This window comes from Doryrhamphus excisus, linkage group LG11, assembly GCF_037039965.1.
Source record: "Doryrhamphus excisus strain RoL-2023G ecotype Guam linkage group LG11, RoL_Dexc_Guam_v1.1, whole genome shotgun sequence".
Classification (NCBI taxonomy): domain Eukaryota; kingdom Metazoa; phylum Chordata; class Actinopteri; order Syngnathiformes; family Syngnathidae; genus Doryrhamphus; species Doryrhamphus excisus.
The window spans coordinates 15038307-15057255 of NC_136367.1; the positions used below are offsets into that span (position 1 = coordinate 15038307).

Consider the following 18949-nt stretch of genomic DNA (forward strand, 5'->3'; position numbering starts at 1 on the left):
AATATAGTTGATATAGGTGCTAACAATGAATAGGCAAAATGCATATCCACAATTATATATATATAATATATATATATATATATATATATGTGCAGGGCACCCTGCATCATACACACACGACATAAGCGGCAAATGTCATGTGGGAACGCTTTGTGGGAAATGACGTCGGCGACGGCTGGGAGGCTTTCTGTCACCTTCTGTCCATTCAGCACTTTTGGAAGCATTGATCTGTCACGGGCGGAGGCCGAGCGTGCTAACATTTCCAGACAGGCAGCCACACAAAGACCTTCATGGGGTCCTAGCATGACTGGACATGAAAGTATGTGTGTGTGTGTGTGTGTGTGTGAGATGCAGCCTGGTGTTTACGTTGACTTCCGTAATTAAGGATTATGCTCATTTTGTTGTTGTTTGGGTTGAGGGATTGAGATGCACCTGGCAACGTATCATAGCTCCAATAGGCTTATCTCGTCTTGAAGATACGTTTAATTCCAATATTCACATCATTTTTAGTTATTGTCATGTGCAGTCCTCCGACCACTCAGGTTTAATAAGATTAATCAAATCAAATGTTTGTGGCGCCCCCTGTGGTGGACATTTGCCAGTACGGTACTGCCTTTCAATCCTGCTATCCTACATCACATTTTTATTTTCTTTCTTTTATTTAATAAGCAGAAAACAGAGATGGAACCCAACCCTGCCCAGCAGCCCAGCACCCCCAACACCCAGAGACAAACACACAAAACAACCAGCAAGAGAAGACACATAAATACATCATCTAAAAGAAAAATAATTGTGACAGCAATATCAACACAACTAGAAAAAGAAATGAAAAACTATAATACTGATACCGGGCGGCACGGCGGTCAAGTGGTTAGCGTGCAGACCTCACGGCTATGAGACCAGGGTTCAATTACATGGGTTTTCTCCAGGTACTTCGGTTTCCTCCCCCATTCCAAAAACATGCTAGGTTAATTGGCCACTCCAAATTGTCCATAGGTATGAATGTGAGTGTGAATGGTTGTTTGTCTATATGTGCCCTGTGATTGGCTGGCCACCAGTCCAGGGTGTACCTCTCGCCCAAAGAGAGCTGGGATAGGCTCCAGCACCCCCCGCGACCCTCGTGAGGATAAGTGGTAGAAAATGAATGACTGAAATTGTAATGAAAAAATGGTGATGAAAATGTACATTTAGAAATGAATATATTAGATTTCATATGAATATTGATTCCTGTATTCACCCCAAAAGTGAGAATAAACAACTTGTCCTTTTCAGGTGAGCCAAACCAAGTTAGGGCAGGAGATCGTATCCACATTAAGTATTTGATCCCCAAGCACAGAGCTCTGATGACTCCTTCTTGGGTCACCTCAGGAGGTATTTTGTTCCAAAACCATTCAGTAAAGTTTGAGCCAAAACCCTAGTCCGGTCCATGGAGTCAAATCTCAGTGAAGGGGTTTTTGATCCTCTCCAAACCATGCCGGTTTACGATTACGTAACAGCTAGCTTTAGGTCCAGCCGGCTAACACGACCACAGTGCAGCCACATCGAACGTTTCTCCTCCATCTCCTTTACGCTTGGAACTGATAACTGGTAATTTCGACTTCGGTGTGTGGAGACGATATTCCCTACACAGCCCGTCTTTTGTCTGAAGAATGCTACATTTTTATCTTGTTTTTATTTTTTTTTATTTTTTTAGTACTATCAAACTTTAGGAGAAAACTATTCTGCTGCCATTCTTGGGGATTCTGAGGATTTTTCATTAAAGCTGCCAAAAAAGTGAAAACCTTATAAATCATCAATCCCACACGTTTGTTGACTTGATTTGGATTATTTTTATTATGAAAGAGAAATCCAACTATAATTCTTCATTAGTGTGACTGCTGCCTTCACAGTAGCCTGGAACAAAAAGAAAATGCAATATTAGGAGTATTGGGAACACGTAGCGTACATGCATATATACGCAGTAACACGTAGCGTACATGCATATATACGCAGTAACACGTAGCGTACATGCATATATACGCAGTAACACGTAGCGTACATGCATATATACGCAGTAACACGTAGCGTACATGCATATATACGCAGTAACACGTAGCGTACATGCATATACTATACGCAGTAACACGTAGCGTACATGCATATACTATACGCAGTAACACGTAGCGTACATGCATATACTATACGCAGTAACACGTAGCGTACATGCATATATACGCAGTAACACGTAGCGTACATGCATATATACGCAGTAACACGTAGCGTACATGCATATACTATACGCAGTAACACGTAGCGTACATGCATATATACGCAGTAACACGTAGCGTACATGCATATATACGCAGTAACACGTAGCGTACATGCATATAGACATAAGAACACATAGCATACATGCATATAGACATAAGAACACGTAGCGTACATGCATATAGACATAAGAACACGTAGCGTACATGCATATAGACATAAGAACACGTAGCATACATGCATATAGACATAAGAACACGTAGCATACATGCATATAGACATAAGAACACGTAGCGTACATGCATATAGACATAAGAACACATAGCGTACATGCATATAGACATAAGAACACGTAGCATACATGCATATAGACATAACACGTAGCGTACATGCATATAGACATAATAACACGTAACGTACATGCATATAGAGATAAGAACGCGTAGCGTACATGCATATAAACGCAGGAACACATAGCGCACATGCATATAGACATAAGAACGCGTAGCGTACGTGCATATAGACATAAGAACACGTAGCGTATATGCATATAGACATAAGAACACGTAGCGTATATGCATATAGACATAAGAACACGTAGCATACATGCATATAGACACATGAACACGTAGCGTACATGCATATAGACATAAGAACACGTAGCGTACATGCATACAGACATAAGAACACGTAGCGTACATGCATATAGACACAGGAACACGTAGCGTACATGAGTAAGTGTTGTTACATGGTGATGAAAAGTGAGTACTACTACTGTACTAGTGAGTGACTACTATGAGTAGAAAAGTGTGAGGAGGCTTTCCTACCTGAGATGTTGCATAAGTCCTTGGGTGCGTCCCCTGTCTGCTGGCTGAAAAGAGCGATGATATCATCCTCCAGTTCTTCTACGATGCTTTCACACTGAGAGAAAACCATTTCAGAGAAGAAAATAATCGTCCAAGGCAGCTTTGGCCACGCGTACACACGCTGTCCCTTCTACAATTATTTGACACAACGGTTCGTGCGCTGTTCACAGGGCGGTGGCCATTCCACCCCCCCACTGCTTGTTGCTCAACTGGAGCCATTTTGTCAGGATGTTTTGATTCAGCAAACCCCCACATTATATTTGATGAATACTATTTCATCACAGGACTTTGACAATGCCAATACTGTATATCACTCCCCACAATAACTGAGTTCATATGAGTCGGTAAATCGGTAAATAAATAATTGATGGGACACTTTAAAAGTGTTCAGGTGTGTCCGATACAGCTTCATGCCTGATTTGAACTAAAGTCCTTGAGTGACGTATACAAAATATTGGAATGGTTGTCATTCAACTCATTTTGAAAGCCATTTAACAATTGTAATGCTTCAATAGGCTGCTAAATATTACAATATTTCCAAAGAAAACATGCTAGGAAAATATCGCTATCAATTTGCTACTACCTATTTGTCAGAACTGCAAAAACGCTCATGATACTTAATAAATATGTTAATACATTTTCTATACATGCTCTTTGTTCAGCTTACAGTGGATTTTAGTCTCAAAAATGGTCGTGTTAATACATTTAGCATGAACAATTGGACATGGGAAATATTTCACATCTTTAGTCTTAAAATTGCAAAGGAAAGCCTGACTGGACATATTTGTCACAATAGCAAATATGCTAATAAGACACTCAATAAATGTCACTCTTTCCATGATTTTCAAAGAATGTATGTTCTTTGTTCAATTTAAAGTACTTTTGTACAGCATGAAAAATGCACCATCACATCTTGTTCACATCAATGAAACCATCACTAGCATCGTCTATGTGCTCTATCCATTGGATAAGTGGCCCAGCATGGCTTCAACTACTGCTATGGAAACTTCATGCTATGTAAAGTTGATGAAGACACTTTCAGGACTTAAAACGGAACCTTAACCTTCACCTTAGCGTGACTCATGGAAAATACGACATGACGAAACGCTCTCAGTTTTAGAGCAGTCTAAATAATCGACATATTTTCTCCTACAGAATTGTCTTTCAATGATTTTAAGGTCTGCAAACATGAAAAACATTAATTCTCAAGTGCATAGAAACTCATCAAATTAAACATTGAGGCATTTAAATTAGAGTTTAAGACAAACTTTGTGGACTGATAAGGTGCAGAAAGTCTATAGCGTGTACAGAGAGCAGCCTTATGGCCAGCTGTTGCTTTTTTATTAGTACGTTTACGAGACACAAAAAATAATAATAATAAAAAATAAAATAATAATAATTAACATGTTTATACATTCAGGAAAACTTAAATAAAGCAAAAATGGAAAAATACCTTTACAAAAATAAAATATTAACGGAAAAAAGTTGGGAACAGCTTGGAATTTTACCAGAATTACATTATTATTATTATTATTATTATTATAATTATGGCAAAAATAACCTAATTTTAGTAGCATCAAGTTGAAATATTAAAAAAACGCACATATTTTTTATGAGCCGTAATATGAAAAAAAACACACAGTTACAATTTTTAGAACATTAGGTTGCAAAAAAGTTATCTTATGAAAATAAAGTCAAAATAAGGGAACAAGTTGTAATTGGGAAAATTTAGTATATAATTATAAAACAAATTAAATGAATTGAATATAAATTAATTTTATTAAAAATATTAAATTAATATTAATAAATTAAAACAGCTGTCATTTTATGAGAATGAAAAAGATACTGATATTATTATGAGGAAAAACTTCATTTTAATAGCATTGAAAAATTACTTTTGAAAAAAGTGTAATGTGAGAATCGAACAAACTAAAACCAAAAACAAAACGTTTTGGGAAAATTAGTATGGCAAAAAGTTAGAATAATATGAGAATAAAGTCATAATATTAACAGATTAAACAGTATTATTTAGGAAGAAAGTTGAAACATTTGGAAAATTTAAATAAACAAAACCAACCAGTTTTCAATATTTGGCCCTCACTAGAAAAGGTTTGGACGCCCCCCCCCCCTCTACTGTATGCCTACGGACCACAAATACCTGTAGGTAGGAAAGAAGCCCTTCATTAAGGCTGGCTGTTAGGCCAGGATCACATAGGATCACACTGAGTACGTTGCGGCACTGATCCAGTCCGGCTTGCCGCTAAGTACCACCCACGCTGACTGGGGCAGGCACTGGGGCAGGGACTGGGGCAGGCACTGGGGCAGGCACTGGGGCAGGCACTGGGGCAGGCACTGGGGCAGGCACTGGGGCAGGCACTGGGGCAGGCACTGCGCCGAGCGTGCGCTTCGGCTGTGGAGACCGCCATAACTGACATTGTATACAGGAAGTTCTTGTAAACAGTAGCCATTTTTATTTGCACAGCCGCTGTGATTTTTAGAATTTTTTTTTTGAGTAAATATTATTGTTATTATTATGAAATAGCGTTTAATGACATCATATTGTCGTTTGTTCTTTGAGCGTACAATGTGGATAGATCTCTATAGGATAGATTTCTATGATTCATATGATGATGACGATATGATACGAGAGTGCTCCGGCATCCGGAAAAAGAGTTAAGACGCCAAACGGATCCTTTCCGCTGTGCCGTTGGTCCGGCCGTCGGTGGGGGGGATGGCGGGGCTGCACCGTATGGAGCTACTGTGAGCCTCCAACGGGGATGTCAATCTCGCCGAGTGCTTCCGGCAACCGCAGCGGAGCCGCAACAGATTCAGTGTGATCCCGGGGTTAAACTGACAGCCTGCCTGGGAATCATGCACGTCACTAAAAAATCCCCCCCCCCACACTATTAAATTTGTTGTAATAGGCTCATCCAAAATAGATATATTAATAAGTCGATTATGAAACAGCCTACATTTTAAGCTGTGTGTTATACATACCGAAGCTATTTTTATATTATATTATATAATTATTATTGTTAAATTACACTTCATCAGAAGAACACAGTCTAACGCTCTTTTTAAACCTGATTTATAGCTGTGATCCTCCAATATTTTCATGCATTTTTGTTCATAAAACAAATGTTTTTTGAGTATTAACAACTAAGAACTATTTATTTATCTCTACCGTACAGACTGAACTCCAAACTGAAACAAAAAAAAAATGCACCAAAATGGCGAGCAGTGAAGCATACAGCCGTATTCAGGAGTCGAATTGTATGAAAGTACTCCCTGCCTCTTGCATGCGCCCCCCCTGCCCCCGTTTGAGGAGCTGTATATTCATCCTGTTTGGTATAAATGACCAACAGCTCCAACACTGAACCACAATAACACTTCCTGATTATCCACCAATCAAGGTTCACGCTGGGCCAGGTGCATTCACAAAACAACGGAATTCTGAACATCATTTGATGTTACTGTTACCATGGTACCGATTATGTCATTGTATGGTCATATCAGCTCGTACTTCGGTACGTGACAGAAATAAAATTAAATAAATTAAATTTAAAAAAAACTTCAACTATATTAGGAAAGCAGGAAGTGAACAAATGTAACAGTTACTGATTACTGCAAAAGTACCAGATGGAGGGGTAGGATTTAATAAGCTTTGCTTCTTCCTACTCCCTTTTGGACATGTGGAACTGGGAACTGATTATGGGATGCATTCAATTGATGTTCAAATGAAGTAAAACCATTACCATTACAACACAATCTGCTGTGATACTTACAAATACTACTCATTTGTAGTGGATTGTATTTCATACTGGTGAATTTATTCCATAAATGTAATTGTATCTGATAAAACCTTGATAATTTCTATTATTAGTACCAGTGTTTTCTCTCCATGTTTTTTTTTGCATTTTATTGGGTGGCCCGACACCCTTTTTATAGAATGACTCCCTCACAAAATATTAATGTTACTCTATTTTACAGCCTGCAGGTCAGCTGAGTGTTATTGGTGACAATATTATGTTTAGTGTCATTAGGATCAATATGTCAATTCAAATAAAAAATGGCCCAATGTCATACGTTGGAACAGTTGTGCATTGAAGGCAGCATGGGTGATGTGGATGTTTGTGTGTGTATACACAGTATATGCCCCAACCCAGGGGGAGGTCAGCTGTGATAGGCTACAGCTCACTGAGACTGTGAACAGGACTCAGGGGTATGAAAATGGACACATGGAACGGAATTTGAACACCTAAACTCAAACTGGGATTCATCCCTGTCATAGTATTCCTGACACATTAAGAATGTAATTTCCGGCAGCTCATGCATGATTTCCTCTAAAAATACATGAAATACTTTAATACTGTATTCTGGCTCTATATATGTATGTACTAGTAATACAAACAATGCATAAACTAATGCATAAGAAAAGAAAAAGTCAAACTGTTTACTTACTGCAAATTTCAAGGCATTAGGGGCTTCAGGTCCATCAAACTGGAAGTTCTTCAGGTCAGGGAAGTCCCCAGTGGGCCCACTGCTCCTGGGTGCAAACCTACGGTACCGTTTTTGCTGGGTGGCGGGGTCCGTGTGAATGGCGTAGTCGCTCATGTGGTCACAAACCCCATCTAAGAGCTCACTGAGGTGAGTTTCGGAGCGAGCCAGCGGTACCTGGCAGGCAAGACAAAACAAAAAATGTCAGTCTCCATATTCAGGTTATTGGACAAGTAATAAAGTTAAAAAAAAATGCTTTCATGCTATTAAAAAGGAAGGCTAAAAAAAAAAAAAAGCCCTCAATGTTCAATGTCCTTCAGAGGGCCATGGTGTTCAACCAGAAGGTCAGCACTGTGACCTCCTGTTCCTGCCTTGTTTTCTCCTTCCGCACTAACAAACCTCGCCCTCCAACTCTGACTTTTAACCTATGTCAATACCCTCCCCACCTCTGCGTCCCAACCCTGCAGTCGTCTTCCTGTGCCCCCTCGGAGGACACACAAAAAAGAAAGCACCCATGTCTAGACAGGTCAAGACAGGTGCAGATCCCTGACCAACCCCCGGAAGGAGCTTGGTACCCGTTAATCTGTGGTGATGCGTGGGGGGAGTGGAAGGTCTGGGGAGGGTAAGGAAAAGGGCAAAGGGAGTGTGGGGTGATCTTTCTTGACCAGCAACAGCAAAAAGCAGAATTCCTTGTGTTGGATGATAATGGACTGAAGGGTAAAGAGCCCATCTTCTCTTTTCCCAAACTTACTTTTTGTCCAATTCATCCCCCTCTACATCCTCCACTGATCAAAGCACGGCCATCTCCCGTAACGCTGACTGGTTACTGGGGTGGATGGCGATCACAGAGGGGGAGGAAGAGGGACTGATGGAGGACAGAAAAAAAACAACCTTTCGTCCGCACCAAATGTTTCGTCTGGAAAACCGGGGGCCGGGATGGCGATTTTCAAATATGGACGTAGAGGTGGGCGGATCATCCCAATATCAATAGTATCTGATCAATACTAGTGTGATGACAGAGTTTTAATTTTGGTTCCTTTGTGTCAGACGTGTTTATTTCCACTAACATTCGTCCATAAAGTTAAGGAATCAGTCCTTGAACGCAGCAGGGCTTTGACACATTGAAATATATTTGCTTTTCTTTCATTATATTAAATGGAAAAGTAATACTTTAACATTGTATTCATATATTGCTGAATTGTTTAAAGTAAAAATGGTGTTTTTTTTATTTTTATTTTCATGCTCAACAAATTAAAAAGGCAAAATCACCAAATCATTTGAGGATCTCGACAAACAGGAATTAAAAACTTAGTTATATTTACTTTACTTTGTATTTACGGCTCAATACCACAATGGAGAGGTAAACAACGAGCTTTTTGGCTTGTTTTCATAAGAAATGTTTTCTCATTGAAATGGTATTACGTTAAGTTTGTGACGTACGGGCAACTTATAAAAAAAGGAAAATGCTTTGTTGCTGGCCAGATTTCAAAGACAACATAGTCCAGGGGTCTCAAACACGCGACCCGCAGGCCAAATGTGGCCCGCAGGACACTAGTTTGAGGCCCCCCGCCTTGATATGAAAGTTTAATGTTAGTGCGGCCCGCGCAAGTTTGATATGGATGCTGTATGGTATCATGTACCCAGAAAAAATGATTACGTTTGATTAATGTTCATGTTAAAGGTTAAATAACTGTTAATAGTTAACCTCCCCATCCGTGTGGAAGTGGTAAGTTTTTGTCTATGTAAGTTTAAAGGAAAGAACTTGAAGGCTACCGTTTAGGTCGCTAGCTCTCTAGTTTGCGAGATAGCATGTGTCTCAAGACCCTGCAGTTACGCAATATGTTGTGAATAAAAAAAGAGTATAAATTGGACTATAATCGTGTTTTGTCATGTCTACAGGGCTCTAATAATGCTTTGTTCATTTTAATCTGAAAAAAATAAATTGTCTACCCACCAACTATATATGGTTTCTTAAGTTTTTATTATTTGCTGTTTTATTATTATTATAATATTTATTTATTTATTATTATTGATTGATTTTCATTCTCGATTTGTTCATTTATTTTTCATCGTGTTTTGTGTAGAAAAATAAAAAGTAAGATATGAGAACAGTGGAATGTTATATCAGAGCTTTTCTTGTAGAAAATTGGAACCAAAGCGCCGTTTTTAATTTTTTTGTTTTTAATAAATGCGTTTTTTTTTTTTTTGGAAAACCTGATGCGGCCCAGTCTCACCCAGACCCGAGCTCCAGTGGCCCCCAAGTAAATTGAGTTTGAGACCCCTGACATAGTCAATAGTGTACATGTAATATTTAGTATAGACTGTGTTAATGAATGGAGGTGTTACCATGGGAACTTTTTCAGGCGTCTGATTGTTTTTAACATTTGTTAAAAACTCCACGAATGTCCTGTGGACACGATTTAATTTTGCAACAATTCAAGGAGTCTTTTGGCATTTCCTGGCATTTCCATCTGTGCCACAGAATAGCAATTCCCACTTCCGCAGCTCACCGAATACCAAAAACAAAACTCATCCGGCTGTCTTGAAAGGTCGATCCCACCCTCTTTCACGAGTGATCCATTCAGGAGAGGATCTCTAGCGCTCAAACACGTTGTGCTCACGAGGAAGGAAGTTAGCGGGACAAGAGAATGGTACAGCAGGAGGACAAAGGCTGAAGGGCGAGCAAGGAGAGATACAGGGCACCCATGGCGATGAGGTTCATCTGTCAATCATCAACAATGACATGGACATGACATTGTTGAAATGATTACTATTTCATAGTATAAATCCTGTGGTGACTCCATTTCAATTATTATTGGATATTATCAACAAATAATGTTGAACCTTTATTTTCAGAGAGACGGCTTGTTGAAATTCTGAAATCATCTTCACCAAAAAAAAAAAACTAAATTATGCAAGAAGAGGCATGCTGAAAACATTTGTTTTGTTTTTTTGGGCTAAAAAGTTCCATACGGTTTGTACAACTGTCATTTTTTTAATTATAGTACTATTTAACAAGATATTATCCATTATCTATTATATGTCTGCCGCTGTTTCTGTTAATTTGATCAACAACAAAAACATTTTTGTCGTAAAATATTCATTTTCAAAGTCCTACAGTGAATAGAAAATGATACTAAAAGAATTAAAAATATACTCTATTGTATTTACTTTAAAAATATACTCTATAGCCTGTATTTATTGACATAAATACCATGCTTACTTATTCATATTATTTCATGAACGTACCATTCATTGAGCACTTTCGCTATTATATTACATTTTTAGGAGAAATGTTAGCAACATGATGTACTTCAGTGTAACTTTGTTAGAAATAAAGATCTTTATTGAAATATCAATTATTTGAATTGCAGTTGGCACAATTACCGCCACATAATTCTGTTGAATTCAAAGTAATAATCTAAATCTGATTCTATTTGACACACACACACACACAAACACACACACACACACACACACACACACACACACAGAGAGAGAGAGAGAGAGAGAGAGCACAGCAACAAAACAATGTTGGTCCATTGCAGCTTTTTGGGCTTGTATCTGAGTCATTATCATGCCATGCTGCAAAATGGTTTGGAATTAAACCCTTTCCTTGCCAGCCACAGCCTCATGAAAGGGAGCTGTCAGTCACTGCGTTGTTTGAAGAATGGGGATGGGGGGGTGTATCGGGGCAATCGGTTGGGCCAGAGAATAGGCTTGTCAGGGATGCTATCCGCCATTCAATTCCCATTGGACGGGGCCATTATTATACTGCTGTGGACGAGGGCGGGAGGGGTGCTTTCACTTTCATTGTCCTGCTGCAGTGAGCCAATGAAGAACTTAGAACAATAATAATAAATAATAATAATAATGATAACTTCAAAAAATACTATTATTACTTTGAATATATTATAAAGCAGATGGCTGGAGACTAACTGAGATGTTAGCGAACATCCAAATTAGCCGTCGTTGGAAAAAAAAAAAAAAAAGCATGACAATGTCAGCAGCCTGGAAGCTGAATGGCAGCTGTGCATTATTAGCATGGGAATGGTAATGGCTTGGTTTATTTGGAACACGCTTGACAGAGTTACACGGAAGTACATCACATGTTTACACTTGCACCATTCACCACGTCGGAAAAACGAGTCGGAAGAAGAAGAGCTGAGTCAATCATACTCCGCGTCTCAGCAATGACTGAAAGTTGGTTCACTTCCTGCCTTTGTTATATGCCGGGTTTTAATCGAAAAAAAAAAAAACCAAGAAACATGGAATAGTAAATTAATAAGCGTTAATAAATGATGCATACGTTGGATTGAAAACACAAGCTGATCATCACTATGAGAGTAAAAGAATGCGGGAGATTATTATTATTGTTATAATTCAAACATGCAATAAAAAGGTGCTTGCAACAATACTGACACCTAGTGATCAGTGTGGAATACTACATATCATCTTCAAATGAATCTTATTTTTGTATTGTAGTTCAATTAGCCATTTTATGCTTGAAAATACTTCATTTAGGCAACAAAATGTGTAATATTTGCTAAAATATGACAATTTTTACCATATGTTTTAGGTTTTATTCAGCCGCAAAGCAGCATGATTATTGTCAATACTCGTGATGGAGTCAAGCTGCAGAATTGGAACCGAAAAGTGTACAGTGGATCTCCGTGTAATTAACCGTAATGACCAAACAAATTCGCAGATTTTTGGTTTTCTCTGAAAATAGGTGGGGTTTTGCTCAGAAAGCAGGTCTTGATACAAAATTACAAATACGTGCTAATACTGTCAAAATGTACATCATACTTGTAGTGCTGTTGAAAAAGATCACCATTTTTACATGTTTACGTCTTAATGCTTTATAGTGTCAAGTGTTGAGCTTTCCCATTTTGTTTGGCATTCCTTGAACGCAGCATAGTAGCTGTGAGAGGCAAAGCTGAAATGTGTACATAACTTCTACACCGCGATTCCATCTGTTTGTGGATCATATATATATATATTTCATGAGTGGCCAGTACCTACACATTTCAGACTTTAAAAAAATATCTAAAAAAAAAAATCAGTCCATAGAGCTTATGTCTTCCTATTCTTTATGATTAAGTATGCAGACAAGTCCCAACATCTACGTGGTTTGATCTGACAAGTCTTCAGCAAAACCTGATCAGATGTAAAACGTCAACAAGTAACAAACAGTCACTTGCTGATGCCAATGCTGGGAGCACAAAGGTAAAGTGGATTGCAAGGTGTTCCTAAAGCACTTCATGTAGCCTTCCAGCAGCACCTCGTACACGGCCACTATATTAGGAGTACATAGTAGTGATGCCATACTACGTCACAATCTGACTGCCCTGAAATTTCTCCAAATTCCAGATTTCATCCCTACTAATTAATGCTAATTCCCCTTTCTGCAAATTTTAAGGATTGACTGTCGAAGCTACTGCTTTGTTATTCTTCCCGGTTATTGAAAATGCACTACTTTTACATTAAAATTGGGTGGTGGTTGGATTTTTGGTGACACCCGGTGGCCGTAATAATTCTGTGAGTTGAGCTTGTGACGCAGCTGGGCACACAAATTAAATGATCCAAACCATACCTGACATTTTGGACTTTCTAATACACTCCTGTCTGTAAGTAATGTGCAGCTATAAAAATATGGTTGTGATTTTATTTCATTTGAACATGCATCAGATTACAATTGAATGCATCCCATAATCAGTTCCCAGTTCCACATGTCCAAAAGGAGTAGGAAGAAGCAGAGCTTATTAAATCCTACCCCTCCATCTGGTACTTTTACAATCAGTAACTGTTACATTTGTTCACTTCCTGCTTTCCATAATACAGTTTACTCTTACAATCAGTAACTGTTTCATTTGTTCACTTCCTGCTTTCCATAATAGTTTCCTTTTACAATCAGTAACTGTTTCATTTGTTCACTTCCTGCTTTCCATAATACAGTTTCCTTTAACAATCAGTAACTGTTTCATTTGTTCACTTCCTGCTTTCCATAATACAGTTTCCTTTTACAATCAGTAACTGTTTCATTTGTTCACTTCCTGCTTTCCATAATACAGTTTACTTTTACAATCAGCAACTGTTACATTTGTTCACTTCCTGCTTTCCATAATACAGTTTACTTTTACAATCTGTAACTGTTTCATTTGTTCACTTCCTGCTTTCCACAATACAGTTTACTTTTACAATCAGTAACTGTTTCATTTGTTCACTTCCTGCTTTTTTTCACTTTCCTGTTTTTTTGGGGTTTTTTTTTAAATAATGTACCTCGTACGAGGTGATATGAGCATCCAATGACATAATGGGTACCATAGTAAGTGTCAACATAGTCATATATATAGCACATCATGACTGGTTCAAGACTCTTCATCCTTGTATTTAGCAAACATCAACTGCTTGTATTGTTTCTTGAAGTCGTTCATCAAAATATGACACCTGTGTGGATTGAGAAATGTGCTATTTTTGGACCCAAAAAAAATCAGCAAATTTGCTGTGAAAACGTGACTCCTGACTTGAGACCGATGTAGTCAAATTCTTGTAAATACATACAACAGATCTATGTTACAATTGTCAGAAAAAAAAAAAGTTTTTCTTTCTCTGTCAGAAAAGCGTCAACTATTGTTGTGCAAACCCTTGCAAAGTGCCGTGGAAAAAGTGCTTACTCTAGAGCTAAAAACACATTCCTGCACCCTGATATTATGTGTCAGTTTGTAAGAGCATCATTGTGCATCTTCTCATTCTCAATGCATGACTTCCCAGCCATCACTAAGAGACCAGCTTGCCTTCCTACTTGCAAAGTTCAATGTCTTTGGAGATCTTAAATGTGTCATTGTTACAGCAGGCAGGTTTAACTTTTGTGCCGCAGAGCAGCCCCCTTGCCCCCAGGAAGTCCTACTGTGAGGAGGGCCAAAGAGCAGGGACTTAAAACCAGCAAATCCTCCTCGCTGATGGCATCTAAGCTGTGACATCCCTCCCTCTCTGATTCACAGTAGGTCAAAAGCTGCTGAAAAGGAGGGAGACAGGAGGGCATGGGATCAAGGTTTGGCTTCTTATGTGGCTCAGGAACATTTGATGGACTAAACAACAGGTGGAGGATTGTGGCAGAGGAGGAGCTCATCCCAAATTGAACCAAACTTCCCTTCTCTGGCGACAAATCTGATTGGTGAATAAATCCCATTTTTTAACACGTGCTTGCCTTCACACATTTATTAGCCGGTAACCATTTTCTCACTTGCGTCGACTAATCAGTGCAGATATCGCCGACAGTCTATCCAGACTAATCCTGGGAAATCAATACTCGAGATGCACACCTTATGATAGCCTGGTCCCTGGGCAATAAAGGATATCCATGCTCCGGGGGGACGCGACCTCAGTAGGCTAGCAACAAATAATCGGAATCCATCACCTTGCATACACACACACACACACACACACACACACACACAGAGGCACAAAGTATTAACAAGAGAAATCAATTCCACTTGTGAGGAGTACTGCAGTGTATCCCCCCTGCCCCCAACCCAGTCTGTCTGCATATTGCCATTAAGCAATATGCCAATTGCTGGTTTGTCATACAACAGGGGTCTCAAACACGTGGCCCGCAGGACACAAGTTTGAGGCCCCCGCCTTGATATGAAAGTTTAATGTTAGTGCGGCCCGCGCAAGTTTGATATGGATGCTGTATGCTATCATGTACCCAGAAAAAATTATTACGTTTGATTAATGTTCATGTTAAAGGTCAAATAACTGTTAATAGTTATCCTCCATATCCGTGTGGAAGTGGTAAGTTTTTGGCTATTTAAGTTTAAAGGAAATAACTTGAAGGCTACCGTTTAGGTCGCAAGCTCTCTAGTTTGCGAGTTAGCATGTGTCTCAAGACCCTGCAGTTGCGCAATATGTTGTAAATAAAAAGAGTATAAATGTGACTATAGTCGTGTTTTGTCATGTCTACAGGGCTCTAATAATGCTTTGTTCATTTTAATCAGAAAAAAATAATAATTTGTCTACCCATCAACTGTATGTGGTTTCTTAAGTTTTTATTACTTGCCGTTTTATTATTATTATTATATGTATTTATTACTGATTGATTGATTTTCTTTATTTGTTTATTTATTTTTCATCTTAATTTGTGTAGAAAAATAAAAATTAAGATATTTGAGAACAGTGGAATGTTTTATCAGAGCTTTTCTTGTAGAAAATCGGAACCAAAGCAAAGTTTATTCATTTTTCTGTTTTTAATAAATGCGTTTTTTTTTTTTTTGGAAAACCTGATGCGGCCCAGTCTCACCCAGACCCTAGCTCCAGTGGCTCCCAGGTGAATTGCGTTTGAGACCCCTGTCATACAATCTAGTTTAGTCAAAACCAATCTGAAACTGAGCGAAGACTAAGCACCGCAATAGGACCCACTGGGACAACAAAACACACCTGTCAAGTATTTTTACTCAAATGAATAATACATAGGTACAAATAAATAGAGCAGACACGTCCTCTCCAAAGAACAAACGTTTGTGAGTTTTTCTTCTGTAAAGAAGGACTCTAGACGCCCTACACCTTGGACGCTACACTGGTTTCAGTCTACCTTTGATGTCATCGCCCACTCGTAAGCTCTATATTTCCATAGTGTTGGACCACAGAGTCACATCAAAATTTGATCCAACTTAAGCCTTTCAAACTCATGGATCGGTGCTGCAGGGTATACATTCATTGCAATATCTATCTACAGATATCTGGAAGATGTTCATTTTGCAGGCAGTATTAGAGTGTATTTTACCTTTTTGTCTTTCATGGACCCATCAGGATCGAGTCTAAAGCTGCCAACATTGATTGTTTTCTTGGGATCCACCAGGTTGATTGAGTGATTTAATTCATCCACAATTGCATGACACGCTGGAAATAAATGAGAAATAAATTATGCAATTTGTTTTGCCTCAATCCTTATGTGAGAAATTAACACATTATATACGAAAATATATATAACATGTGATGTGCATTTTAGGCGGCACGGCGGTCGAGTGGTTAGCGCGCAGACCTCACAGCGAGGAGACCAGGATTCAATTCCACCCATCTCTGTGTGGAGTTTGCATGTTCTCCCCGTGCAAGCGTGGGTTTTCTCCGGGTACTCCGGTTTCCTCCCACATTCCAAAAACATGCTAGGTTAATTAGCGACTCCAAATTGTCCATAGGCATGAATGTGAGTGTGAATGGTTGTTTGTCTATATGTGCCCTGTGATTGGCTGGCCACCAGTCCAGGGTGTACATTTGGGATAGGCTCCTCGACCCTTGTGAGAATAAGCGGTAGAAATGAATGAATGAATGGTTCTAATTCCACTCGGACACTACATCATCGTCAACAGTGAACAGTTTCAGGTGCTGATGGATTCGAACATCAGTCGTCCTAAAAAAAGTGAACTTTGAAGTAGTTAAAAATTAGAATGCTGAACTATGAACGTGAACTATTCCTATTTATACCGTGGGAACTGAACTTTGAACTATAGTCCATAAGAACTATGAACTTGAAGGTATGAATGTGAGTGTGAATGGTTGTTTGTCTATATGTGCCCTGTGATTGGCTGGCCACCAGTCCAGGGTGTACCCCGCCTTCTCGCCCAAAGACAGCTGGGATAGGCTCCAGCAACCCCCTGCGACCCTCGTGAGGAAAAAGCGGTAGAAAATGAATGAATGAATGAATGAGCATTTTAACTGTTACATTATTAACATTGTCACACCGATAGAACTACGTTACTGGCGTATTGATACCTTGCCACACCACACCAGCTTGCTACTGGGCCGACTGGCAAGTTTATAGCTTCACCACACACTCAGACCATTACAAAAAAGCTACGGCTACATATTGGAGTTGCCGCCACTGCTGCTGCGTTTTTATTTTTGAGTTCAGAAAGCTTAATGGTCGATGTAGGTGTTCATTTAGGTTGCTATTTTAAACGCGGCCAGGAAGAAATCTCCGCTCATACTTAAAATAATACTGCAAGTATTAAACATGGTCAAGGATACCTGTTACTATATTTTCGCAGTATATACGTAGGAGGTAGGTCACATCCTGTCTCTTTTTATTGAGATTTTGACACAAATGAAAAATAAAAAAGTTGAATTTGACATATACACTATGTGGTAACAAGTAGACAATATACAGTATATATATATATATATGTATAATAATACCTTCTTTAAACCAAAAGAATACCTTACCTGAGCAGTACAACATCTGGTTCCTCTTTGCCTGGCAGCAGCAGGTGAAGATGACGAGCATCATCACCGCCATTTGAACAACCCATGGCGCCATATCCATCTACAAACACAACAATCATATTCAGTGTACAGGGGCATATTCATTCATATTTATTTGTGCATAAACTGCATATCAGTGGAATTGCCAAAACAGACAGTGACAACATATACATAAAAGCCAATATAAATAGTTATTTATGAAAAAGCAAATATTGCACTGTACTTTTCTGATATTGCTTATAAGCCAATCAAAACCTCTTAAATAAAGGTATTAATTATAAGCACAGGTGATTGAATCACCTGTTGCTATTGACCAAAGTAACGTATATACAGTATACTCCATTTAAAAAGACACTAAATGAATTGAAACCAGTTCTATTCAGTTCCAAGCTTTGCAATTCATGCATTCGTTTCGCTATTTGAATCCGATGTCAGGTTGAAACAAGTTCAAGGTGTAGTTTGTCTCCAGCTAACCTAGCATGTCTTACCTGGCGAGGACCCGAAGCTAAAAGAGTCTTCCGGCAGACGAATGGTTGTTCGTAACGAAATAAAAAACAGTGATGAAACAATAATAACAACTGTATCGTATATTTACAGCAGGTGTCGGGGGCTGCCTTTACCTGCTTTAAACTTCACAAACTGTACGACGCCGACGTCCGGTTTCATTCCAGCCGCATTACAAGCAAAATCACTTCCGGTACACTTTCAAACAAAACGAAATTAAAAGCGCGAAAACTGAACGATATAAACTGATTTGTTAAGACGCTGCAACGGCTAATAAAATCATTTCGTGACTTAGAAATGTAATCGTATTGAGCATTAGCATTTCCTTTTAAATGGCAATTACACTGACCAGATATTTTTTTGCTTTAATTTGAAGGTGCATTCACCATAACTTTCTGTTTCACACGACTTACTTTCTGGTAACTTGACGGAATGATTCTTGACGTGCCATACTGTGGTGGAGCCACGTTCAGTCAGGCGCAAGCCTGTGAACCAATCAGGATCCATATCGATGATTAGAATAATGCAATAACAATCCAACTATAGGGGGTACAAGTAAACATGAACAGCAAACA

At 38.9% G+C, this 18949-nt stretch overlaps 1 protein-coding gene across 3 annotated transcripts; it reads right to left on the bottom strand.

Moving 5' to 3' along the window:
* Nucleotides 1–962: 962 nt before the first annotated feature.
* cnpy1 (canopy FGF signaling regulator 1) lies at nucleotides 963–18568 on the bottom strand. Of its 3 annotated transcripts, XM_078794812.1 has the most exons (7): nucleotides 18491–18554; nucleotides 18359–18385; nucleotides 17832–17931; nucleotides 16396–16511; nucleotides 7575–7787; nucleotides 3075–3168; nucleotides 963–1893 (listed from the first exon to the last, which is right to left on the bottom strand). In XM_078794812.1, exons 3-7 carry the CDS (start codon nucleotides 17929–17931, stop codon nucleotides 1853–1855), a joined length of 564 nt encoding a protein of 187 aa, XP_078650938.1. In that variant the 5' UTR covers nucleotides 18359–18385; nucleotides 18491–18554; the 3' UTR covers nucleotides 963–1852. The 3 variants fall into 3 exon arrangements, with proteins under 3 accessions (XP_078650938.1, XP_057925458.2, XP_057925457.2); XM_058069475.2 differs by lacking the exon at nucleotides 18359–18385 and having other exon boundaries at nucleotides 18491–18568; XM_058069474.2 differs by lacking the exon at nucleotides 18491–18554 and having other exon boundaries at nucleotides 18359–18404.
* Nucleotides 18569–18949: the final 381 nt, after the last annotated feature.

Coding starts and splice junctions, on each gene's coding strand:
- cnpy1 (XM_058069475.2), bottom strand. CDS start 17,931: ATGGATATGGCGCCATGGGTTGTTCAAATGGCGGTGATGATGCTCGTC. Junction 7,788..16,395: donor GGTCCATGAAAGACAAAAAG/GTAAAATACACT, acceptor CTTGCCTGCCAG/GTACCGCTGGCTCGCTCCGA. Junction 1,894..3,074: donor GGACTTATGCAACATCTCAG/GTAGGAAAGCCT, acceptor TTTTTGTTCCAG/GCTACTGTGAAGGCAGCAGT.